The 27,510-nt window shown below is 40.2% G+C and overlaps 1 protein-coding gene across 1 annotated transcript in view; it reads left to right on the top strand.

Annotated features, from left to right (window-relative positions):
• SHROOM2 (shroom family member 2) overlaps window positions 1–27,510 on the top strand; it is an 83,013-nt gene that overhangs the window by 49,206 nt on the left and 6,297 nt on the right. The window contains exons 7-9 of the mRNA XM_009885963.1: window positions 17,142–17,900; window positions 21,632–22,183; window positions 23,195–23,375. Coding sequence (XP_009884265.1) covers window positions 17,142–17,900; window positions 21,632–22,183; window positions 23,195–23,375 — 1,492 coding nt within the window. The remainder of the gene's footprint in view (window positions 1–17,141; window positions 17,901–21,631; window positions 22,184–23,194; window positions 23,376–27,510) is intronic.

Here is a 27,510-nt window from a genome sequence, read left to right as displayed (position 1 = left end):
TGCAGAGGTCCTATGTCTTCTGTATTCAAAAAGCTAAATAAAATCATTTTGGCATCTAATTCCTGTGTTGTGAACTACCACTGCATGATGTTGAATGGCTGTCCTATGGGAAAGAATATGTGTTACCATGTGCTCTTTTTTTAATAAGGAGTTCCTCTGCTCAAGAGGAACTGGACTCATCATGACATGAATTGATTTTATGATTTTTGAGCTGCCCTAAAGGCATTTAGTTTCCTACTTTTAAAAGCTAGCAATCTGCAAATGGCTAGCAAATCTACCTAATCCGTGGTATATTCTAGAACATTAATATTAACCAAACCTAATAGCTTCCTTGTGGTCGTATTTAATATTTTCTTTGCAAATTTGTGTTTGGATTATACTGCTGGTGGCCCTTATTGTGTGCTACTGAAGCCTTTGTGCTTCCAAAGCCAGCAGGACCGTGTTGGACACAGGAGCAGCTCTTCAGCATTTGTGTGGGTTCAACGTGCAGGGACCCAAGCTGAGAGCCAGCTGTGGAGTCCCCGGGTGCCTTCTCTGGGTTAGAGACTGTCCAACACTACAGGGCCTCCCTCCCCTCCAGTTGTTTAGCAAAAACATGAACAATTTCAGGTTTAAATAAACTTTGAATGTTTACTGTTACAGCTTTCCTGATTATTTTGGGGAGAAATATCAATCTTTTTAAATGCACTGAGTCTAGAATGAAAAAGGGTTTGGAGTATTGTAACAGCAAATGTTGAAAATTAGGGGGGAAAAAAAATGCCTGACAAGCATTTCTTTTTTCTCTTGGGCTTTTTGCTGCTGCTTTATTTTGCTATGGTATTTTTTTTAATGCTATTTTTTTAGCACAGAGTTCTAAAACCTAAATTGACATTACTTCTGAAAGTTGGGGTTTTTTTACAGTTGATGAAGATAATTTGTGAACTCCTTTCATCTTTGGCTGTATTTTTCCCCTCTGAGATTACTGAGTGCTTCCAATGAATTAAGGCTGTTTCATCTCCCCTTTTAGAAAAGCTACAACTACAACATGTTCTTCAGAATTGCAGTATTTAATAGCTTGGAGTATTATTTTTATAGGAAGAGAAAGCAGTGGTCCATACTAGCCATTTATCATCTCCCATGCAAAAACCAAGCCACTCTTGTTATGAACTTACAGGCATGCAAACAGTCATCTGTTGTGAGCTGAATATTTTTATACTGAGGCTTGATGCAATTCTAAACTTTAGGACTGATTTAAAAGTGTTATGTGAGTCTGCTGATCTGTAAAACAAAAGTTGATGCTTTTTTGTTTTTAATGATGCTACTCTTTCTATTTCAAATTGGTTACAAAAGCTTAGCTTTTTACAAATGTAAAGTCTATCCTTTAAACACGTCTGTCTGTCTGTATTTGTGGAATGATATACACTGGTTATATAATTAACTTCCCTACAGAAGTCTCCACAATTTCCAAACCAACATAGCCCTTCCAAAGGTTAAAGATGGAAATGTGTGCTGTGGCCTATAGTTTGTGGCTTTCTGCAGGATGACACGACACACATAAAAGTCAGTCTGCGTCAAAAGAAGAGTGCTTTATGATCTAATTCTGAAGATTGCTATCTGTGAGAGATGTTGACAGCCAATGCTTTTACTTACTTTCTAAGAACATTTGACTTGTGTCTCTATTAATTTGTTTCTGCAATGTCTATGAAAATTACATAAGTTCAAAAAGTGGAAAAGGACTTAGGAGATCACAGATCACAGAAAATGTTTCAACATTTAATAGGTGTCGAGTACAGGAGCATGTGCGTGTCAAGTATAGAACCACAGCATGACTCGCTCTAGTTAAATACAGTTAAGATGTTTCTTTTGGTTCTTTCATGCCTTAGTAGTTGCTCCTATCTGAGCTCTTGAAGACAGAGAAACAGCCTTTACCATACAAAACCAAAGTAAAAGTAATATCATAGAATGGTTAGGTTGGAAGGGACCTTGAAGATCATCAAGTTCCGACCCCCCTGCCATGGGCAGGGACTCCTCCCAGGTTGCTCAAAGCCCCATCCAGCCTGGCCTTAAACCCCTCCAGGGATGGGGCATCCTCAGCTTCTCTGGGCAACCTGTTCCAGTGCCTCACCACCCTCATAGTGAAAAATTTCTTCCTAATATCTATTCTAAACATGCCCTCTTCTAGTTTAAAGCCATTCCCCCTTGTCCTATCACTACATGCCCTAGTAAGAAGTCCTTCCCCAGCTCTCCTGTAGGCCCCCTTTAGGTACTGGAAGGCCAGAATAAGATCTCCCCAGAGCCTTCTCTTCTCCAGGCTGAAGAAGGCATTTTCTTGATGCCTAAGTCGACCTAAATGCCCAGTTTTAATGTTCTAAAAAATCTTTGACAAGCCAGAAACGGGAGCCTATAGAGAGGTTCCCAAGTTCATTATTAGGCACTTCATCAGGAAACTGACTTTTCAAGAGCTGGTGAATATCTAGCCTCTGCTCTCACCAGGTGGTACAACAGCACATAACTGTGCAAGTAAGAAGGAGGACCTTCAGCAACACAGGAGTGTGAATAATTTTGTCTTCTGAATTGAGTCAGATGGAAATGAATTTACAATTGAGTGATATTCCACTTATATATGCGTTTATATATATCAATTGTATATGGATGCTTGTGTGTATATATACACGTGTACACATATAAAATACACATGTGTTTTGATAATTATTTCTCTGAACTTGTTCTGGTTTGTAACCATTACAGGGGTTGGGGCTATGTATCTGTGAGGGCTAACTAGCAGAGGGGAAAAAAAAACAATCCACCCTACACATTTGGACAAATTAGTTTCTCATGTTTACAATGATAAAGGCATTGGAAAATAGATTAGACATTGGAAATATTCTTAGAAACTAACTAGTTTTTTACATCTCCAGTAATTTTAAGGTCTATATTTTGGGGGTTTTACTGTGCTGTCAAAAAAAAAAGAAGTATTATAGTAGCAATATACAGTGGTAGTATCTGCTTAATTGGGAACTTAAATATTGAAATGCAAGACTTGAAGGGGGTTCTCTTTTTATAGGTAGCAGAATGACCGTTTGCTTAAATAGTTAAGCAGAACTTTGCTTGTAAGCGTTGCATCGCTTACCAATTTTAAACTTAAATTCTTTATTTACTCTATATCCATTGTCAGAGTCAAATTGAGAAACTTTTCCTGAATGAATATCACAGGATGAGTGTGTCTCAGTTACTGTAGGGCCTATCAAGACATCGCTAGAGCTATATAAGCAAAATGTTTTCACCCTCCTCCCTTTTCCTCTTGAGGAAGGAAAAAGTATGATCTTTTGCAACTGCTTCCTTACAAATCAGTGAAAAAATACTCTGGCAAACATTTCATGCATGTATTAACAAACTTCAATATTTTATGGTGCAAAAAGAGGTCCAAGTTCTCTGTTTTACACTTTGTCTACAGCTGTTGTCATTTTCATATAAATTCTTCTTAAGGAAACAAGTATTTCCTATCAGTTTGCTAAGTATAGAATTACCTAACAACTAGTGTTTTCGTAGAAAATAAATTATAAATATGCACGATCACTTTTTTATCTAATGTGAAGTATACTAACAATCTCTACATTCATTTTATTCAAGAGCTTATAAAGTGAAGTGTCCTCTTTTTAAAATCAGTTTAAGTATAATAAGGACTGTTATAAAGGTTTAAGTGCTCCTTTATGAGGGAGCTTAATTATTCAGTGAAAGGGAGAAGAAAACATGCTTTTCATATAGCCAGAACATACCAGTTTGGTTGAAGTAATCCTTCAGTTATCTGAATTCCTAATGGTAACGGATTTACATGTGAAAATGCTTTCTTGCATGAAGTTAAAAATAAATTGCAAATTTCCCTTTCCAGCAAGTTGCGTGCAGCTATTTGTCATCATCTGGAGGAAGTGCAGGAAAGCCAACGTGCATCCTCAAAGGCTCTTAGCTATTAAAAAAAGACTTCAAGAACGTGAGCTGCTGAAGCGCTTTCTGTTTACATTAGCATTTCTTTATCATAAGATAAGGTTTGTTAATACATCTGTCAGGCTACTTTTTTGCCAGTGATGTCATTGTATCTATCTCATGGACTAATGGATGATCCAATACAGTCTTGGCCTGTTTTAAAGTTTATATTTTGTCTGAAACTGGGAAAACACTTCTGTGGCTCTTCCCATCCATATAGAGGCAACAAAGGAGAGTGAGTTCAGCAGCATCTATTCATATGTTAGGAGTCCTCTGCCACCTTTCATCTTCCTTAGATTTCTGTAAATACTTACACTTAGTACAAGTATGTCTTTCCAGGGTACTAGTGTATGTGACTGACTAATAACAGCTAAGTAAATACCACGCTTTGAGACAGTGTAACCTGGAATCACTGATACATGAAGGAAGTTGATGGAAGTCGATTCTGAAGAGTCACGCTAGGGCAAGCCTAAGGTCTACCTAAGCAGGTTTCCATTCTCTGAATGAGCATTAGCAGATGCTCGGAGAAAACAAAACCAAGGCAAACACGGAGCCATGCTGCCGGGTATCCTTGCCTAGCCTCTGCTGATCTGTAGTGAAGAGGTGCAAACCTAACTATTTGTGGTTAGCAGCCCCTTGATGAATTTTTCTTTTCTAAAAGTCTGTACCTGGTTTTGGGCCTACATCATCTCTTGACATCCATAGTATTTTGTGCTGATGTGTTGTGAGGAAAAACACCTCTTCTGCCGGGGGCGGGTGGGGTGAGAGCTGTTGTATGGCTTTGCCCGTCCTTATTTTATTCTTCATCTTTCTGCGTTCTCGTATGTGCCTTTTGGAGCAGTGGGAGAACTGCAGCAACATTAGGGTGCACTATGAGTTCATAAAGTAATATAATGTTTCCTTTATTGTGATGTTTTTCTTTTTCTCTCTCTCTTTTTTTTTTTTTGAACAGCTGTGGAGTACAGAGATGATATGATCATAGAATGATCTGTGAAATCCAGCTTTTCCTTCCTGCATAGCAGTAATTTCAGTTATGCATCATTGTATATGTTGCTGAGGTATAGGAAAAGCTACCCTGTGGGTTACTTTGCATTTATTAAATCCGAATTTCATCTGTTGTTTTATGGCCCATTCACTCAATGATAGGAACTCTTTGGCTTGTGTCTTTATTACTCAGAATAATTTCCTTACAGCAGCAACTGTTGCCACCTTCTTTTTCGCTCCTTTTCTATGACATCTAGATCTAACCGCTTCCGTTAAGAGCCTCTGGTGAGGATAATTTTATTTATTTATTTATTTTTAAGAATCTTCTAAAAATCCAAATAGTGTCTGTCATGCAGATCACTGTTGTCCACATGTGTAGTGACTCTAATAATAGACACAGCTTCTCTGCGCAAGCCCAAATGATTCTTTGTCATTTTAACACACTAGTTTGTGCAGCTGGTAAGTCAATACAATTTCTACCTGTTTGCTTAATTTAGATGTTAAGTTTATGATTCTGAAGTTCTCCAGGTTCATACCGAATATTTTTTTTAGTCTTGCTCTCTTTTTCTTGTTTTCTCTCTTCAACACCCTCACACTTTCCTTCCCTAAACATTGCATGTGTCACTTTGCTCAAGCAGTTGCCCAGGTGTCAGAGGAATGGGTAGTTGTGTGTCGTGGTTTAGGCCAAATCAGCTACTGGGGACATGGGGGACCCCAGATGGGACTGACAGATTCTACCCTCTACCTCAAACCAGGACGTTGTGCATCACAGCTACTATTTCAGCAATTTTCTATGGGCGTTTCAGTTGATTGTCATCTAGTCCAGGTAACTCACGACTACCCTCTTAATGGTGGACAGCATTTGAGAATTCATGCATAGGCTGTTATTTGCTCATAGAGATGTGAAGGGGAGTCCATGTTGATTTTCTGCTGCAGCCTTATTTTCTTCATAGTCTTACTATTGTACTTTTGGCCCTATAATCTGTCTGGCAGATACCTATGTTTGAAAAATAGCTGCTGTTTTTTCTCTTTTTTTTCTTCCCCCCTTTCCTTTCTCTGTCCTAACATCTTTAAGAATTTATACCTTAGCCTTTTTTTTTTTTTTTTTTTACGTTATTGTGTTTGTACGTATGTTTTGCTAGAATAGTTAAGGATTTTCCTCATTTGGGTAGGACTTCAGTTCTCTGTTGGATGTCCTTTTAATTACTCTTTAGTCCAGCCTTCAGAGGGGACAGAGAGAGGGGCAGAAAAAAGGTGGTCATCTGGGGTCTTTGGTAGGTGTTATGTATTTTCTTTGAGTTTCATATATTGTATCTTCTGTCACATGTTATCTCTTGGTATTATACCATCTGGCTTGTTCCTTTTAAAAATATTCCTCTCATGTATGTAAATGCCCTTTTCAAAATTAAATACCACACTGTGGATTCTTGATCTTTCAAGAATGATTAATCTAAATACATATGGCCACTGGCACAGGGTAGCTCTTCAAGTAGCAAAGTTTTGAACCAGATTCTTCTCATACCTCAGGATCAAGGCAGGACTTGCATGATAAATTGTCCCACTTGTCTTTTTCTTCCTCCTGTTGTCCATTTTAAAACTTTGAGGCTGCTTGGGCTGAGTGTTGCATGGTTCTTCAAGAGCATCCCAAATGCATCATGGATTCAGGGCCTGTTGCAATAGGAAGAGGGGTAATGGTTTTAAATTAAAAGAGGGTAGATTTACACTAGATATAAGGAAGAAATTTTTTATGATGAGGGTGGTGAGACACTGAAACAGATTGCCCAGAGAGTTGATAGATGCCCCATCCCTGTAAACATTCCAGGTGAGGTTGGACGGGGCTCTGAGCAACCTGATCTAGTTGAAGATGTCCCTGCTCATTGCAGGGGGGGTTGTTGGACTAGATGACCTTTAAAGGTCCCTTCCAACCCCAACTATTCTATGATTCTGTGATTTTGGGATCTAGGATGGGTTGTGGCTAAATGGGAATGCTAATGAAGATACCTTCTACCACTGTTACATCTCACTACTTCTTTTCCCTCTGCCACACTCTGCTGGTAGGTGCATCCTTCCTTTCTTTCCATGTTACTCAGTGGGCTAGTCCTGCAATTCAGGAAGATGTTCATCACCAAATCTTGCAGGCTCCTCCCATTGCCTTCCCATTCCTCACTCTCCTAGCGGTGCTCAGCCCAGAGGCTGTCAGGTGCATGTCCTGCAGGTCGGTGTGGTGCTCCACTCTGGCTCACCAGCAGCTGCTGGATCTCATTAAGTGGGTGCTGGACTGTCTCCAAAGCCTGTGCTTGTTTTACAGTACGCTACAGTAATGTAGCTTTGTTTCTCCGCCATCCAATTTGCTCATTCCCCACACCCTTGAAAGTGTGTCTTCTCCCTCTACCTTTGTTAGATGAATTTTGAATCCCTATTGCTATACTTGAGGGTAGCTACCCTCCCTGACATACCCGCTTTTGTCTAATTCCAGCTTCTTATTATTGAGTGAAGTTCCTTTTAATTGCTGTTGGCACATCTGTTCTCCACTGTGCATGCAGCGTCAGCTAGGGGTATGGGAGGCCACCGTGGTCTGATAAAAGGAAGTATCGGAGGGTAGTTTCTTACGGGAAGTTTCCTTCCCTGCTCCAAAAGGTGTTACCAAGCATGAGAAGCCAGGAGAAGTCCTAGTTGTGACTTTGGAGCTACTGAAATTGGGGGCGGGCTAGAGGAACAGCACACAAAAAAGTTTGTGGAGAGAGAAAAAGAGATAAATTTGTAAGCATTAGTCTATTGTTGTGTTCTGGTTTGGTTTTACTGCTTTCCCTGGAAAGAGGATTAGAATGAAAACTATCTAAAGACTAAGTTTTTGTTGCCTCACTTGAAATCCAGCTATCTTCTTGTGGCTATTTTAATTATAATAGTTGAGTAAGAAGATTAGAGATAATACAAGATATAGTCTCCAGTGGTTATACTCATAAAAGCATCATATGCTGATGTATTGTAGATTTTATGTTCCCCTAAGTTACTTGATGAAAAGCATTTTTGGAAATAAGTGACTGATTTGTCTCCTCAGTGCAGCAGTTCATATATTTCTAACTTGTGGCGTGGTTTTACGGTGTTCTGGTTCTAAAAGCTAGCCTGGAAATGTTCGCCTTCTGCTATAAGCCCGCAGGCAACATGGATTATGATTTGCTATCACACAGGAGACTGTTTACGCCAGTAAATTTGAGTAAAGTTTTGTGCTAAAAAGTAACATAACAGCTATAACTTCCATTTGTCTGCATGGGACAACTGGTCTGTTAACCAGATGTGTTGTATTATGTAAACAGGTAAGTTTTCTTGAAGTCAGTTTCTCTCTATCTTGAAATCAAATAGACAGCTTTGGGAGATAGAGAAATTTTAGGGGAGGGGATTAACCAGCTCTCAGTGCGGTATCATAATATCTAACCTCTGTATGTGATTTTACGCGCAGTTTAAAAAACATTTTCCTCTTAAAGTGGTCATCTTTAAAATGATCTTTTAATGCATATTGAAGCCTTATCCACAGTTTCTCTAAGTCTTTAATGTGTTCTTGTAGAAAAATTGAAAGTAGCTTGAGCTTTGCTCTGATGAAGGCCACAATGCCTTTGGTTTCTAAAGATGGAGCGTGGGGGTGGTAATTTGCTCATGCAGCATGAAAGCATTTAGTTCTTTCCCTGCAGAATCTCCTGCAATAGAGAGCGCCTGTGCACACAACGCATGCAAAAAAATTCAAGCTGGAGGGCTGTTGATGAAGACTTTCCTCTAAAATTAAAGACTCGGTTATTTGAACGTTGTTCAGAAAGGAGCCTAGTAACACACTGATCTTTTTAAATCATTTTAAATATTTAAAACTTGCGGAACCGCTGTTGCTGAAATGCAGATCATGATTTTCACAAATGAAAGGGAAAGCCCTTAAAAAATTAAAGGGCTTTTAAATTTTTATTTTTTTTTTTAAATAACCAAATCCAGGGGGTGGGGGTGGGGGAAGAGAAAGGCTTTGAAGTCTCTGAGATCTTTTCCCTGAGGTCAGAAGTTTCTGATGATGTAACATACAATACAGACCAAGCCTTCACTTATCAAGGTTAAAGTTGACGGAGCTTGTATGAACTTGTCAATCATAGGAAGCAGGCAAAAACAAGCCAGCTGTTGTGAGGCATGGCTTTGAAAATCCTCTGTGTTACAGTAAATGAGACGCAGAGGTTGAGACAGATTCAGTTCTGCGAGGCTTTCAAACTGGCTGGCACATTTGCAAGGATGCAAAGCTCACATATCCACTGAATATGGGTAAACAGCTGTAAATCCCGGTAAGATTGTCTTGTCTTTAGTGTTAAAGTGTGAGAGAAACAGCTAGAGGTGGGTGCCTTAATTACCCTTCTCTGTCAGTTCTGAACAGAAATTTGCAGTATTAATTCATACGGTATTTCTTTTGTTCTCCAGGTCTTTGAGTACAGGCTGTGTCTTCTGTCCCTGTCAGCAGAAGCTACAGTAGCAAATTAGGAACGATGCAATGCTTCATACAGAATTTTATTTTGCTTAGCGTAATTGACTGCTCTGTTCACTGAAGGGTTGGGAGAATAGGGGGAAAACGTGAGTTAATTCCAGCTAAGATGCTCTGTGTGCATGTGCTCGCACACGCGCGCTGTTTTTAGCAGCTTTTGTTTTCACAGTTGGCATCATGCACACTGGAATTAGAAGGCAGTGCCTTTTGAAAATATTTGTTTTCTGGACTGAGGGCTGCAGTGCCGTTGTTGTGGCTCGGGGTGCCAGGCTCGGGGTTCCTCTTGGCTAGGGGTGGTGCGAGAGCTTTTCATCTTGTTATTTTCCTGGCAAGCCTGTTACTGTGAGTGCAGGCTCGCACGAAGACCTCTTCCACAGCAGCAGGAGATATTAGCTGGGAGTGTAAGAGAATTGGATGTGACTATTGGAAGCAAGCGGTGAGTGTGCCTCTGAGTGAAAAGATGGCTATTGAAATGTGTGCATGTGCATGCTAATTAATTTAAATAACTGGTTTAGGATTTTTTTTTCCTTTAGAGATGAGCTACATGTTCATTTTGGTGCCTGCCTGAGAAACCCAGGTGACCTAGCTGTTATTCACAAAGTGTTTCATTTTATAGCTTCTGTTCCATTACCAAATTTTTGTTCAGCCACGAGCAGCTGTTTTCAGTAGTAACAGCAACAGGAAAATAGCAACAGCATATCAGAAAAAGAAGTCTAGATGTAAGGAAAAAAAAAATCAAAGGAGTGGCAACTGGAACGTAGGGGGCTTTTTTAGTAAATTGACAAAACGATCATTCTTCTTTGAGCTTTTTTAAATGTGACTGTGATTTCCTTGTTAGCAGTGTTGGAAAGTATTGTCTTTTGTCTCTGCAATGGTTGCCATTTGTGTAATATGATGGCTCTTGTTATACTGTTGGGATATTCTGATGATTGAATTCAGTGTGTAAGTACAGAACACATTAACTGGTTGACTTAAGTGAGCAGAATTCATTTTAATTCCCTGTGTGCTAGGAGAGGCATGAAATAGATAAAGCAAATAAGTATACAGCCATAAAAATAATCTTTTATCATTGATTTTTGATGTGCAGCAGAATGGAGGAGGGGCTTTTATTTTCTGAACTAAGGGAAAAAACCAGCCCTCCCTCTGCCCTTTCCCACAAGATTCTTCCCTTCTGCATAAAGGCCCCTATGCTGTTATAAGAAATTTAATTTTAATTGGATTTGATTTTTACTGTGGGCCTGTGCATTGTGCTGTTACCCATGACTGGCCTACATTTCATCCATCAGCATATCTTTGCTTATCTACTGCAAAATTAGAGCGGGTCCGAATTTATTCCGATTTTCATGGGGAGAAAGGTAACATTTTCAGAACGAGAAGGAATGTGACATGAAACCCCATTGCTGTGTGTGTTGCCATGCAGGGGCAGGACAGGAGAGAAATTCTGGTGTGATTGACGGACTGGCGAGCAGCATCTGTTATCATATTTCATTCTGTGATAAAGCCAGGTGATAATGCAAGGGTTGTTAAGCTAGAGTGATATTTTGCTTTATCACATTGGGTGCAACAACTAAGCTGTATTTAGTGTGACTGACTAAACAGATAGCAGCCATCAAGGCGCAGATAATGTTAACAGGCATTCAGAGACAGAATTGGAAAACCAAGGCTCACATCGTGATAAATGAGTTTTAGTGTAACAGTGATGGGCCATGGGGTATTCTTTGTGAAATATCTTGCTGGTTTTGTACCTTCAGTTCTCTTCTGAAGTACATCAGGGCCTTTTTCTTCTTTTCCTTTTTCCTTTTTCCTTTTTCCTTTTTCCTTTTTCCTTTTTCCTTTTTCCTTTTTCCTTTTTCCTTTTTCCTTTTTCCTTTTTCCTTTTTCCTTTTTCCTTTTCCTTTTTCCTTTTTTTCGGGAGCATTCTCTCATCATCCAGCATTCATTATTCTTTTCAGCTTAACACATGCTGTGGTTTTAAGACTGTTTGCTTCAGTAGTGCTTCTGAGATGCTTGTTGCCATCACCTGTCTCTTCAGACCAAGGCAGTGAACAGCTCTACTTTGTAATGACTTATGTGCTGTGCCTCTTCCTGGGGTGACCGTTACAGTACAGCCATCATGATGATTAAATGATCTGTTTTCTGGAGGATCCTTTATTCTGCGCATTTTTCTTTAAAGATTTCGAAGTAGTTTTGTAGTCAAGTTCTCATTTGGCATCATTGGAGTATGCTTCATGTGTCACTATGTGATGGATAGTGCATGCTGTACTGACTCAGTAAGGATAGCAGATACAGATTTCATCAGAAAAACGGAGCACTGGTAATATAATCGCCCTTGTATTGGATGTCCAAATTGTGGTGTTCTGGTGTCAGTGTCTCGGCATTGCAACAGTAAAACTAATTTGAGGGTTTCAAAACCTTTGGGATCCTGGACCCTCTGAAAGAAAAAGTGTGTAGGACTCGATGAGGACTCAGATACCTAATAGAAGTAAGATGTCAGCATGTGAGTGCTGACTGAAGTTGTAATCCATAGAGATCTTGGGCTTGATTCAGTTGGCTAAACACAGGTGTCTAGTGAGACCTGAGATAGCCTACTTGGGTTCCAGCTGCCACCTCTTAGGAGAAATGATGCCTTTGAATCATTAAAGTTTCTGAAATGGTAAAAGACACTTGTGTTTGGATAACTAAATTGATCTCCTAGACAGTGAAACCAATGTATGATTGCATTGACTATATCAATATGGATTAAAATATGGTATTAGACCTCAAACTTTTTCCTAAATTTTGAACAATCTTACCCTGTGCATCCCATTCCAACTTTGTAGCATCCTGTTGTGGTCTCAAGCAGAACTATACTGGGTAGAAGAAACTACTCTTTATTTGTGCACTGTTGCAGAAGTACTTTTGGATCCCACTGTGCCAAGCGCCTGACAAATACACAATGAAAACATAGTTTCAGCACATAAAGTTCACAGCTGAAAAAGTAGCATATCGGCAACGGCTCTCCTTATAAGTAGGGTTTTGGCATAAGCAAAGGCAGTTTCACAATTGCTTTAAGCCACATAATTATCTGTTTTGAGCCAGGTCAATTCTTTGATCCAGGGTTCTGTGGGGCTGTACAATTCCTACTGCTAATACAATGGAGAGAGCAGGAAGGCAAAATCAGAGTGGACCAAGAGGGAGACTGCCTCTTCTGGCAAAATAGCTGCATTTAGATCAGTTTAAAGGGACTGAAAACTGTGGCCTTGATTATGGAGGAGGTTGTTGTTATTGTAGGGTGAGGACTTTTATGGAGTCTTACTCAGGTATGAAGGCCTTTTTCCAGTGTAGCTTGTAGCGTTTGAGAAGGAATTTAAGCTAAATCAGAAACAGCCACTCCATTTGCTCTCGTTTGCCAGTAAGTTAGTGCAGGGCATGTTGTTGCTTACAGAACCGTGCTTATGTTTTATGGTGAAACTTTTGCACAGAGGTCAGGTCTTTAACAAACGTTGCATTTTTCAGATGTTGGCTAATGCATTTTTGCAAAGCTTATCTAGTCTGGGATTTTAAAGTTGGACTGTCTTGTGGCACTGTTTGGCTTGGCCCGAAGCATTCTCAACAAACTGTAAATCAGACAGATAAAAATCAGACACATTGAGTTGATCGAAGTGGCTTTCATTTGTTGAGATATGACATTCAATCAGATCATTCTATCTCTATGTCCACTTTTAGTCAAATCCTGAGTATGGGGTAAATGAAGGAAGTGGTTTGGGGTTGTTTTTTATGGCAACCAAAAATGTTATCTTTCTGATAGGCATCTATACATAATGATTCATTTTGGTAATTGCTCGTTGACTCCACTGGCAGGCTCCTATTAAAGCGAGCCTCTGTGTGTGTATGTATGTGTGTATATATCTCTCTCCATGGTTTAACTTATTTGTAATAGCTTACACTGCTGGTACCTGCCTCTGGTTTGTTCGAATAGCCTGTTGTGTTATTGCTGGGGTGCCTGGGCTGGGGAGGAGGCTTGGCTGATTTCCCTAGCTTAGTGTTTACTTGGCCTTTACATTTCGGTCATGAGCATGTATGTCCCAAGCTAACGGAGCCAGAAGGAGACCAAGAGATGTACTTGTCCATCTGGGCAGAAAATACTTAGTGCCATTATGGAGATACATATTTCCACCCTTACGGTGGTAAGCGGTGGTGGTGTGTTTGGTGGCTATGACCACTGTGTGGAAGGTGCAAGCCACGGAGCAGAGCTCCTCCTGAGCTCACCTGGCCGACGAGTGCACAGCCTCTTGTTTCTCTGCACAGACCTCCTCTGGGAGGAAGTCTGCTTCAATGTCAAAGCAGGTGGAGTAGAAAAGGCTCACGTTGGGCTCCTGTACTAGACTCACCCTTACTGAACACCACTTTGTATCAACGGCATAAGTCTGTTGGTTACACTTCCTTTGGAGTTCAGGTTAAGTGAGTGGTGTTAAGTTGTCTGACAGTCAAAGCTGTAATGTCATCGTGTGCCAGGGATGGGGAACGTGGTGTGAGCCTTCCCAATCCTGTTGCATCAGGAAGGCTCTTGCATTGGAATAGTTGTGGCATTGTATCATGGGGATGGGGGAGCTTTGGGTTTGAAAATAACTTATAATGTTTTTGATGGTGACTTGTTGGTTACCTAGAATGACAGTGGTAATGAAGTCAATTGTCATGTTTTCAGATTATTTAAAACTGTTGACTCTCACTTTGTGATGTTTAGTTATAAATAGTAAGTTCCTTTCAAAGGTATGTTATCCTTGCCTAATTCTATGGGCCTCGTTTCCAAAACAGCTGTATTCTGAGCATATCATTACCTGAAGCAGATTTAAAGTAGCTTAGTGGACTCCTTGGTATTGATAATAATGTAACACCTTTGCAGGTTCTTGCCACTGTATTCTCCCGGGGCTTGAAGCTTGCTTTCTTTTCCTCCTTTCTGAACAGTAAGCTCAAATCTCTCCAAAATAACGTGATAAGCATGTTTTGCATGAGGACCCACTCACACTGAATGCAAACTAGCCTCGGTGTTGAATGTAGCCACCTTTCCTCAAACCCATTTTCTGTGGCACTGCAAAATGTTCGATCAATTTTGTGGAAGCTGTATGAAGGCATGTATGTAATCTCTGAATTTTATCTCTGTTTGCAAATGTAGCATCTCTTAATTTCTCTGTACTGTGATTCTTCATTGCCTTTTACTCTATTTTGGAAGGTGACAGGACTACTGAAGCATTCATTGCTTCTGAGCCAGGGTAATATTAAACAAATTTGGTTACATGCTTTGGGTATGTAAACGCATCAGATTGGTGGTATACTCTGTCCTGTTTGCTTCCACCAGCACACCCACTCCTGATGTGCATGCGAAGTTCAATGTATACTTTGCAAACTGGCTGAGGTAGTGCATGTAATTTATGTCTTTGCTACATTTTGTGCCATGTCCTTGATTCTTCGGTGCACCTAAGCGCAGCCATTACACTGTCTTATGCTATGGCTTATGTATGTGAAAATAAATGGACAGGCCTGAAGAATTTTTTGGCACAGGTTAACTAGGAGAAAATTGTGCTCTACAGGGGTCATCTAGACAATGAAAAATGCTGACTTAAACGCAGTATTTCATACTTAAGGCCTGCAGTCTTCATTTGGTAAATATTTCCATTAAAATTAGTGAAGCTGTTTACAGGTCTGGTTCTGCTTACATGGAACTCACTAGGAAAAACCCTCTGACTCCAGAGACACCACGTAACCAAATCTGAATAGCGTTGGTCTTTCTGGCCTTACATCATTTTACTTAAAACTATCCTTCTTCTAGTGTTAAAATAGGAGTTGATAAATACTGTTTTGTAAAATGGAATTGACTCTGAATTTGTCAGGTGACTTAAAGTTGTCTGAACCAACTGCTCTCAGTTAAGAGCAATGTAAAGAGATCTGAGTTTAAACAATATTCAGCTCCTCATTCCCGTTAAATTGAAAATTCATGCACTAAAATTGACTTCTAAAATTTAACACCTCACAGGAGAGAGAGAGATGGTGTATGTGACTGTTCAGGAATTAAATTGTGGAAAAAGCCATCTCTCGTGGAAGTACAATCCTATTTTATTACTGCCATTTAAAAATCAGCATGAAGTACAATTATTAAAAATCCCATATATGAGGCAGTTTAATGACAATGCCCAGATTTTTTAAAATTTTTGTCCATCAGTGCTAAAACATCACAGATGTAAGGACTAAAAAATAATAATTTTTAATGTAATTTGGTCATACAGGTGTGAAAGTAGAACCCACATTTAATCAGTTGTCTTCCCACAATACTTCATTTAAAAAATTTGTTTTAATTTAATTAAAATAGTAATGCAGTGTGTAATTGCTCCAATTTTTTTCTTCTTGAATTTATAATGGACTTAAACTATTACTTATTTTATATGCTTTTATCTCAAATTTTGTTTTCATACACACTGATGTTAACTGGCTATAGACTTATTCTCAAAACTGTTACAGTAAGGTTAATAACCTGTTTATGTTGAAAATTCAAGTTAACCTTACTTTACAAATAGGCTGGGAAGAATGCTTCTTTCACAGTCCCTTTGAAAGAAAGTTTGGGCAGCACACGTCTACAGAGTTACTATTTCAAAATACAGAGACCAGCGCTGTCAGTAGCACAAATGATATTATCAGCTCTCTGAAGCCTTTTACTTCTCTGTTGCAGCTTCTTTTCTAAGCTCACAGTGTCTCTTCAGCCTTCTTTAAGCTGAGAGCAAACCTATCTCTTCTCGGGGCTCCAGAGGTACTGTTTTTTTGCCTTCTGTTTCTTTACCAATTTGTCTTTATCTGGTGAGCACAAATGAACTATATGTCTTGTGGCAAAACACAAGCTTGGAGCTGCAAAATCCTGTTTCCCGGCTAGAGAAAGAGAGTGTAAAATTGGAATAAACCCAAAAATATTTCTGTCTAAGATAAGGCCTTTTTGGCCTTTGTTTGTCATTTGTGCTGACAGGGCAAGGGAATTTCAAGTTTAAAACAAGCCTGACTGAAAAATACTGTGCTTTCAAAATTTCCTTTTCTGCCTTTTTTTCAAGAGAGATTCATTTTCCTTTTCCCATTTTTTTAGCTTCCGCAAACATTTTGTTTGCACTCATTTAATTTTTCACCAGTTACACAAAAATTCAAGCTCCAGATTCATAGTAAAGTTCATGGTATTCAATTCACATTTAAAATAACACTGAAGTATTACTTTTGCATGTAGAGAAGAAACTTGTTTTCCGTACTTCGTTACTGACTCTGAAACAAGAAGAGAATCAAATTTTAGTATTAGGATTCCTCTTCTCCAGACAGTTACATTTTCTACCAACATTTGCATGTTTGGCTGTGCCACGTACATCAGCACTGGAGGTGTGCTGCACATTTAACTACGCCATGCACACTGCAGCGCCTCAGGTTACCCAAAGGTTGCATTGCATCCTGTGGCGCTCTGTACCCTAATTTAGCCTGACATTATCCTTTGACTCATCACGTTAGATTTGGTACACCGTGTATGCCTGTATGTGAGAGGATGCTTTGTGCTGTACAGTTACCATAGACTGGAGGAGTTGGCGTTAAATGTTGGGTGTGATCTCGTGTTTGAGCTTCCTGGATCGGTGCGGTGGCCTGGCGCTGAAGAAAATAAGTCAGTGGTGCACTAACAACGTGTTCTTCTCTCTAGGCAAGCTGACACAGGGGCCCAGAGGGAAAACCCACGGGAGAAGAGGGATCAGCTGGACCAGAATTTAGGCCACAAGTGGAAGGCATCTGTCAGACCTTTGCATGCGCGAGAGCCTACGGTTCTGCCTCACGAGAGCCGGGGGAGGTCTGGGACATTGCCTAGTGATTACCGATACTCTCAGGAAAACGTGAACGAGAAGAGCAAGGATCGCAGCCTGCCTCATCTCCCCTGCTCTGAGCCACAGACCTTGAACGAGAACCACTTCTGTCTGTCCCGGGTCAAAGGAGAGGAAAACCATCGAGTAGAGCCAGCGCTGCTGAACAAGAAGCGTGGGCCTGCTCCTCAGAGGCCGCCACCACCTAAAAGAGATAAATACAGGCGACCAGATAATTCTGCACTGTCACTTGGCACCTCGTCTGAATCTCTGCTGGTAGCACCCAGCCGGCCCTTTCCGTCCTCGTCCCCCAGCTCTGCCGAAGCGCTTGCCAGTCACTCCTCTCTCTGTCAGAGCCCTGCAGCTTTCAATGGAAAACTGAAGAGTGCTAATCCACAGCAGCTCCAACAAGCGTCATCCAAGGAGAATGTTTGTCAGCACTTAGAAGAAAAAACGCACCTTAGGTCTGAGTCTGTGTTATCTTCCAAGTATCGATATCTTCAAAAACCTGGCATGGAGACATCAAGGTCCCCTTCTCCTCAGTTTGCACCACAGAAGCTCACTGATAAACCTCCTGTGTCTGTACAGGATGAGAACCCAGCCAGGTACTAGATGTAACTCCTTTACTATTTTATTAACGCTTTTTGCCCGGTTAGACCTTGTTAACGGTTGGCTGTTTGTTTTCTTTACTAAAAACATGTCCTTTGGTTTCATTAAGGGTGAGCCATCCCAGCATGTCCTAAAGAGACCTAAGACTTGTGTGAAATTCCAATTGGTAATATTAAACTCCTTCAATTGGTCTGTGGTTTCTTTTAGTTGACTGGTGCTGCTCAGGTGTTACAGCTGGTAATTAGTAGAAAAATGAAAGGGATAGATTCAAATGGATTTTCCACTGTAAGCCTAGGTGAAATCAGAAGATTCTCTGTCATCATTTCCTCCACCCAAGTCTGTATATGAATATGAATCGGTTTAGGGACAAAGCAGATGTGGAAAGGGAAGCTATATCCTTTGTAAGAACATTTGTTTTGAAAGCACACAGTAGGGTACACTGCCAAATCATGACTGTTTTCAGGTTGCTTTTACAATGAGACATAGCACTCCAGGTAGTCTGCGGAGGGGTCCACAGTGCTATTTGTGCTGAGGTGGTCTGAAGAGTCAACAGGAGAACGTCAGTCCTTTCCCAGGCTAGATAAACTCAGAATTAGACAAACTGACTGAAATTAATAGATTGTTGTGGCTGTCATATGCTGCTACCATCATAAAAGATTATTCTCCCACAAGATAACAAACTCTTCCAGGAAGCTCAGGAATCTTAGCTGTCATAAATCCTTCAGCACTATAATTCGTGGTTAAAAATTGAAAACAAAACCTCCGGGCTGAATGAATGCAGAGGTTGCTTCTCTGAGCAAAAGTAGTTGGGATAGCTTTTCTGCTGTAATGTAAATGGCAGAATAGACTCAATCATGCTGTTTCCAGTGTGCCTTATGACGTAGAAAACATGAATCACTTTTTCTCCTAAACATGCCTTGATGTTTTTCCTGTTGTAACCGGAGGAAAAAAATGATGTTTCATCCTGCAGTGTTTTTAGCATGAAGTAATAATACAGTTTACTATGAAAAGTGCAAAATGTCATGTGAACCCTAGCATCTATGTGCAAAGGTTAGATGACAGTAATGACTTCCTTAATGTATTGCTTTGACTTCCTTAATGTATTTCTTTATGAATAGATACTAAGGATGCATAGAAGGCTAATTGTATTTGTCCTTCCTTTTTACTAAGCTTTAATGTTGAAAAGAGCACTGAGGTGTGCCTAATTATATGCCCATATCTGAATGATAATACACTTACCCTGCAAATCTTTCGTTAACATTCAAAATTCTTAAGCCCAGGCGGCTCTTGTTGTGCACAATGTATCGTCCTCAGTTAATAATTACATTACTCATTAAAACAGGTATGGCAAAAAAGAAACATATGCAGGCCATACCTCTGAACTTCCTATATGGTATTTACTATATGGTATTTATTTCATATGAATAAAATATGTCTAGTAGATTTATCTTAATACATGATTAATTAGATTTAGCTTATTACTTCTGTTGGCTTCTTGCGTATGAGCTTTTGGACATGCCAGTTTCCATGCTGTGGGCAGCTAATGTTTGATGATGTCAGGGTGTAGCTGTTTATTCTTCTTTAAGAAATGTGTCTGGTTTATCACCAGGATAAACTGAGTGAGTGTGAAGGGTTTCCTGCAGTGTTTTAGGTATAATGTGGGGAAATATTGGTGGTGTGCAGAACCCAACTATTTCCAAGGATGACTGTTTAACAATAATAAAGATGAAAAGAATCTATTAGTAGATGTGCATCAATAAATTTCCAGTAAACATACACTCAGGTCAAGGAGTGACTGTGCTCGTGGTTGGAGTAAAGCTTTGTAATGACCACAAGCAGAATTGCTGCAAATCAAAATTTCATGCCGCAGTTCCACAAATGGAAAACCTTCAGAAATCAGGAGGATAGTGATTACAGAAACGGAACTTCTGAAGCACCTGATGTTGAACTGTCCTTGCTATGACTTAAATCAGTCGACTTGATGATGCCTTAAGTATTTGGAAAATCTTCTACTAGGCCGAGAGGAATGTACTCAGAGTCTCAAAACAGATGCAGAGTATTTTAGGTAAAGAATTGTAGTCAACTCACTTCTTCCAGTTGCTTCACACACGCGTATGCACGCATCTTATGTTTCCCCCAAACTGAAAAATGTGTTCCTCTTCACAGTCTACGGAGTCTGAAAGATGTGGGGTTTATTTAAAAACTAACAAAAGAAAGGGTTGGGGTCAGTGGTAGGCCTCTGCCCAGCTCTGCTGCAGCCAGGAGGAGACCCCACGTCTGCAGGCAGGGAGCTGGGGCTGAGTGCTTTGAAGAACAGCGAGTTCTTCAAAATGACTGAAAACACCCCGACTGAATGGGAGAGGGGGGTGTTCAGCATGGGCTGGAAAAACTGCCCCAAAAGTTGGAGCAGTATGCCAAAGCATATCCGCAAAGCACTTGAGGAAAGTAAATACCTATTGGGAGGCTGCACATTCATTCTGAAGCAAATATAAGTTTAAAATATAAGATACAACTTCTGAAAAATAGGAAATCAAACAGATTTTGCTATTCTCTACAAAAGAAAAGTACAGCACAATAAAGTATAAGTTTATTTTTAAGGAAGGTGACACACCCACACTTAGAGGAAAGGAGCTGTAGTGTGTCTTGGTCACTTATCTGAAAGGCAGCAAGCAGCCCAGCCAGATGAAACCAGATATTTTAGCTAGTAGGCAATGTTCCTTTACTTGCTGTAGAGCTTCCAAACCCACATCATGACAATAATTTTAAACTTTCTGCAAACTCAAAACCACCAAACTAGACTTCATTTTTTTTGTATGATTTACATACAGTACAGATGTTTCAATAATGTTATTTAACATGTTATTGTCCAATTTAAAAATCTTAAGTTAGCCTTCTCTTTAAATAGCTTGCCATACTGAATGTCCAAGGCAGTCCTTTGTGCTATGCAGTACGGAATTTTTGCTATAAGCTTCCCTTAAAAGGGAGTATCCAGAATTGTGTGTTATCCTCTTCACTGGCTGGTTTTTCTTCTTTAAGGAGAAAACTAGGACACTATGGTAGGATCTATTTGTTAAACTTCTGTGTCTTGTGTGAAATTTTACAAATACAGATTTTATTTTTTCTAAATCATGTAAGTTTTGAATGATTTCCAGGTTTTCCATGTGTGATTATTTGTTATTCTTGTAGCTCAGCAAAGACCTAGCCTGCAGGATGCTTCCATCTGGTCTGTTGTCTCTTCCCTTGGAAGAGCTGGGAATTGATGTGAGGGCGTCACAAACTCCCCAGGCAGCTAAGCTGCCTGTCAGGCCAAGAGCTGAGGCCACTGTTGGATCTGTGTAAGGCAATGAGGTTGAGCTGGAGGCACGTTTTCCTCTGTATGTGTAGCAGCAAAGGGGGTAAAAGGCAGTTCAGCAGCACTGCCTCAAATCTGGGGCCTGGCTGCTGAGGTTGGACCCATACATTCATGGAAGCAAACAGAAGTCTTGTACTGTGAGTATTGTGCAAGGCTGATGTTAGGATTACTTACAAATGAACTAATACTATTTAAAATGTGTGAGGAGAAAGGAAAACATGCAGATTTAGGGTTTGAGGTACAGTGCAAAGAATATTCTATTACCCAGATCTCTTATCTACCTTTTTCATGTTTGGGCTTCCTCTCTGATTTGCAGATAAGAATCGAGATGTAACGTTCTTCCATTTCTAAAGATGAATTTTCCTTATTTTCTAGAATTGAAAGGGTTATAGACAACAATACTACGGTGAAAATGGTTCCCATCAAGATAGTTCATTCTGAGAGCAGCGCAGAGAAGGAGAGTCGGCAAAGTCTTGTCAGTACTATGGAGCCTCCTGCTTTACCCAGTGGTTTGGAAAAGGACCAAATTAAAACACTCAGCACTTCTGAGCAATCCTATTCGCGATTCTGTGCTTACACCAGGCAAGGTGTAGAGCCAGAGCCAGAAGCCAGAACCAAACAAGCTGACCCTCAACCAGCTGAAGAACCTGGGACCAACTTGAAGGACAGCAGTGCTGCCACACCAGCAGTCAGCTATGTAAAGGCCAAAGAGAAGACGTTTGAAGACTGGAAGTCGGAGGAACTAGCCAGAGAAATTGTGGGAAGAGATAAATCTCTAGCAGACATACTAGATCCTAATGTGAAAATAAAAACAACAATGGATCTGATGGTTGGAATATTCCCTAAAGATGAACACCTCCTAGAAGAAGCTCAGCAGCGCAGGAAGCTCCTGCCAAAAGTTCCTTCTCCAAAAATTTCAGAGGAAAAGTGAGTATTACTTCCTGTAGGCCAGTGGTTCCTTGTAAGCTGCTGTCCAAAGGGTGTCAGTTTTCCTAGGGGGCTGAAGATGAGGATCTTCCTAGTGTTGAGGTTTGGGGCTTTTCTAAGACTTCTCCGTTAGAACAGCAGTCGAGCATAATACTGCTAACGATGCCATTAATGACTGAAAAAGTTCAGTGTTGTACGATATGAAGTTTCCTGACACTTACGTGAAAACTATTTGTGTAAGAACTTAAGGAATAATTACCTTCTCCCCTTTCTTATTGATTAGATATTTTACCACAATCATCCAGTCTAGTAACTGGATAGAGAAAGAAGAATCAATATTTTAGCCTTTTTTATGCGATGGAAATTTAAAAAGACAACTTGAAGGGGGCATGAGGCATTTCCTGGAAATGGATGAGAACAAATAAGAAAGGATTTAAATTCCATCCATGTTGGTGTTCTGTGCGTCTTCTGTTTTATTCATAGAATCATAGAATGGTTTAGGTTGAAAGGGACCTTAAAGGTCATCTAGTTCCAGCCCCGCTGCCATGGGCAGGGACACCTTTCACTAGACCAAGTTGTTCTAGATACAAGTTACCAAATTAAGTTGTAGCCTTCTCGAGAAGTTCATGTGTAATTCCATCATCAAAAAGATAAATACTTAAATTGTGGTATCCCACATTTGGCAGTCTGCAAGGATACTCTCTATGACACTGAGGTCTTTGCACTACTTAGTAAAATGAGGCTTTACAATTTGTTTCCAGCTGAGATACCTTAGGTCCATTTCACTCATTGCAGTGGTGGAAGGTCTTCTGTGCTACTTCAGTTTTAGGTTTTGGTGGGCATGTGCTGAGTTCACACAAATTTTCTTTACAACCAATCCTATTTCCATAGGTAATGGCTCTCTGTTGAACCCCCTGCTTGTTTGGTGAAATGATGGCTCTAAAAGGTTGCCCTTTCTTTTCAGCAATTAGGGTGTCAAGGAAGTTAATGAAAGTTTTGACTTTTTACTAGGAAAGAGGAGCAGAGCGCACCGTCTGCCATCTCCCTGACAACCAATTCTACGTACTACAGCACATCTGCACCAAAGGCAGAGCTGCTGATTAAAATGAAGGACATGCAGGAGCAGCAGCAACAGCAGCAGAGTGAGGATGATTCTGAAGATGAGCTGGATCATGACTTGTCAGAAAAGAAGGTAAAAGACATTTCTAAAAGCATTAACAGGAGGCTTTTGTTTGCACGCATTTCATTAACTGTGAATTTGCTAGGTAAACACCCCTAAATAAAAGGCCTTCTAAATGTACAGGATCACTTGGAAAATCAGCCTGATTTTTTTAAGGGGGGCATGGGGGAGATTATTAAGTGTCCAACTGTGAATTTAGGAATTTCCTATTAGGTGCTTTTTGCAGCTTGATACACATTTTGGAAGGACCCAAAGGGAGAAGTTTTGGGGAGGTTATTTTCAAATATTGTTTTCCATTTGAGATTCTAGTGTATCTCACTTGCTATATACAAAGAAACAGTGCTCACGTATCCCACTGCAACTGGGTGGTGGTTTCAGTTGCTCCTTATTTTTGAAATTTAGGTCCAGGATTTGGGTTTGTCCTGAGAGAGAAGGAACACACACACACACTCCCTTCTCTTTTATTTTTCTTTTTTCTATGAGCAACAAAACACTTTGCCCTCTATTTCTTTTGCCTCCCAAACTAATAACAGTAATGGTGGTAGATAGCTAACCAGTTTGGTGGATTCAGTGGAAGTTGCTCATCAAAAGGGAGGCAGTCATCTTCACTCTTGTTCGTCCTTATCCTTTAGTGTTTTATTTCTGATCTGAGGTCAACATAATCCTGTAGATATTAAAATGATCATATAATAGTATTTCTGTGGTTTGAGAAAGTGTTGTCCTCCATTAAAATCATCACACATCTCATTAGTGATTTGGCACAAAATATTTCAATCATAGTTCCAAGTACTGATAAGCTGGAGGAAATGGTCTGTTTGATCAATTGAAGTGATGTAGTTTAACTCCGTTTACCTAAGCCAGTAATGCAGTGGTGTGCAAATCTTTTCTGTTGAAGTCAACTCTCTGCTTAATAATCAACTGCCAGGGTGCATTTGGTAATCCAGTCCCAAAGAAATGTCTTTTAATTAAATACTAGGAATATATTTAGTTGCTATGAATGAGAGATTCCTTAAGAGATTCCCCACCTCTGGTTCAATGCAGGAGTGGATGCCACTGCATTTGAGGGGGCTGTAGCGTTTTCTGTTACCACTCTGGGGTGGTTTTTTTCCTTCCCTCAGCCTTCCCTCCCTCCCTCTGCCCCCACTGCATCACGCAGTTCAATGCAGCGTGCACTGCTAGGGGCACAGCGTGGGTGCAGCGGGAGAACTGCCCTTACCCTCTCACCAGACAGCCACTGAATCCAACAGATGTACTACTTAGGCAAATTAAGGATTTTACTGCATTTGGAATAATTTGGTTTTATCTGGTGCCACACATGACGGTCACGTTCAATGCTTTTGCTAGAATTAGTTTAATTCTCATAAATTATGGAATGTATGTATGGGTGGGGGTGTTAAAATTAAACCTTTCTTCTTTGCCCAACAAATTAAATACTAAAACTTTTATAAGCAAAAGTGCCGTTTATTTGTGTTGGTGTCTGTTAACAGGAAAATCATGTTCACACTTTACATACTCATCCCTCCATCCCCCTAGCTCCAGTATACACCACTAATCATATGAGATAGGAAGTATTTCATGAAGAGCTTTTAGCAGAGCTCCCCCATCATCTCTGAATGTACATATTGTCGTAGCCACACACACGTTCCTACTTACTTCTCTCACTGCTCCACCACATGCATTAGGATGCGAGCACTCAGTTCAGTGGGCTTTCATCTTGGATCTTGTCAGAAAATGTATAAAACTCATCGTAAGTGGGTCAAGGCATCTTTATAAAACAGCCAGAATATATAACTTGATCCAGCTTCACATATTTGGCAACGGTTTAACAAGGGATCCTTAAGGACATGAACACTTTAAAAGCACACTTTACGACTTCAGTTATTTTCGAGGAGGCATGTGCCCAGAACCTGTTCCTTGATTCCTAGAAATGGGTCAGTTCTGTTATGAGATATCTTAATTGCAGTCCACTGTGGAATGATCGTAATATTTGTCATTCTCTGCTCTGCAAACCAGAAATGTGTGGTGCTTTTTTTTTTTTAAATCATTTGAAATATAAGTATAGGAATTTCATATAGCGTCGTTAATTTTTTATTTTTTTTTATAGTTTGGGACAATCCATGTGTTCCCAGCTAGCAGAAATGGAATGTGTCTCTCATGTACTGAATTTAATGTAGGTTTACCACAATTATAAAATATTGAACAGATGTTGAAGACACTACAAGATTGGTTTTTGTAATAAGGAAAATCCATGTGTGGCTGAGAAGGAATTGTCCCCTTTGCCTTTAAGAAAGTTTCAGCAACTCCTGAAGAGTGTGAAAATAGTTGAAGAATACCAAGTTTCTTCTGCTTTTAGGCCTGAACTTCATGTGAAAGGGAGTGGTGAGCTGAGAGCAGAGTAATTTACATAAAGCACGCCAAGCAGTGAACCACCTGAGCAGCGCTCTGCTGAGCTACTTTCTGTGTTGCTGGTCAGATCAGCAAGAATTACTGGAAGAAGATCAGGTTTTATTGTTTTCTTGTTCACTGGTACAGAATTCACAGCTATAAATTATTCATCTGCCAGTTTCAAGATGTAGACGGCTCAGTAGATATTGAACATAATACAGGTTTTCTGCTGGTTAGCAAAAGCATCTAGTGAGCTCACAGCTGCTTCATCCAAAGCCTGTTTCATCTGGGTAGGAAACAATCAGTGATCATAATCCAATTCTTAACAGATATGACAGTCTTAAAGAGGGGCGAGTACTTACGGCCTTCTCACCTGCAAAAGCGGTCCTTTAGAGGCTAGCTTCAGCTGCTTGGGAACATCTAAATAGGATGCTACTGGGAAAAATCGCACTTTTTTTTTTATTTGTGTTTTTTTTTTCTTTTTGGGTTTTTTTTATGTAAGAAAGAAACTTTATGAGAGATCTATCTGGATTGTCAGACCAGATAGGTAATGTTAAGCACAAGTATGACTTTTTTTTCCTCAGAGAAAGTCACAGCACAGCTGCAGAAGTGAAAAGCTCGAGATAGTAACATAGAGCACAACAGTATCCTGTTGTGTTTTGGATGGTAAAACAGCAGTGTTGTGCACGCGCATGTCATCTGAGGGAAATGAGAGTGTAGCACTGTGACCTACATAATCCAAATCAAACTGCATTTGCATTGAGAGGAAAAAAAAATCAAATCCTGCAGATTAATCAGTCAGTAAAGCAGGCATCTGTAGAACTGCTTACTACCTTAATCTTTTGGGCACCCAGACTAACAGATAACCCAAATCCAGATTAACCTGGCCTGAGTATATTAAATCAAAAAGGAGAAAACTGGCCTGGATAATCCATGTGTTGAATTTCTACCTTCAAAAAGGCTGTTAAATTTTCAGGGTGTAGTTGCTTTCTGTTAAGATGGCAGACTTTTGTTGTTGTTGTTGGGGTATTTTTGTTCCCAAAATGAATTGGCAGTGACTGTTCAGTGGTGTCTGAGAGCAGTAGCTGCTATCAGTATGATTCTTGGTAATCATGAAGGCTTGTAATCAGAGTTGCATTTAGAAAGCAGAGTTCCTAAAGAAGAGAGGGAGTAATTCCCCTCCCCCCCCTCTCCCCCCCCCAAAATTGAAGGCGTACTGTGAAATAATGACTATTTTAAAGGATGTAATTTTCATTTAGAAATTGCACTAAGAGGTGCAATTGGAGAGAACGCTTTGGAAATTTTTCTTACCTGAAATTAACTGAATGCTAAATAGGCATCTACACTTAAATGAATGAGTCATTTTTAGGGTGTGATTCATCTCATGGTAGGGTAGACGACTAGCTGAACTGACTTCCACCCTTTTTGCGCAAGTGAAAGCTAGTGGACACGTAAGAAATGAGCCCTCATGCCCAAAGGCAGGGAGGTAGCTGGGCAGCACGGATGGAACACAGGTCACTGAGGGATGAGATCTGGGTTCTCGGTCTGGCTCTGCTGGTGATGCGCCTGACATGCTTCTTCTAAGCCAGGGCATGTGCATCCCAGGCAGTGGGGGATTATACTAGAGAAACCCCAACAAACGGCAGATGAGGTGGTATATTTGCCTGGCATAGGACAGTGACAGCCAAAGATGCTTGTTTGGTCCTTTGGCAGCGCCACTTTGCACAGCTTCACACAGGGCTGCTTTGTATGATACAGAAGT

This window comes from Charadrius vociferus, unplaced genomic scaffold (genome assembly GCF_000708025.1).
Source record: "Charadrius vociferus isolate BGI_N301 unplaced genomic scaffold, ASM70802v2 scaffold105, whole genome shotgun sequence".
Classification (NCBI taxonomy): Eukaryota; Metazoa; Chordata; class Aves; order Charadriiformes; family Charadriidae; genus Charadrius; species Charadrius vociferus.
Note: the sequence above shows the minus strand (reverse complement) of the source record. Positions and strands in the feature narration are given on the sequence as shown.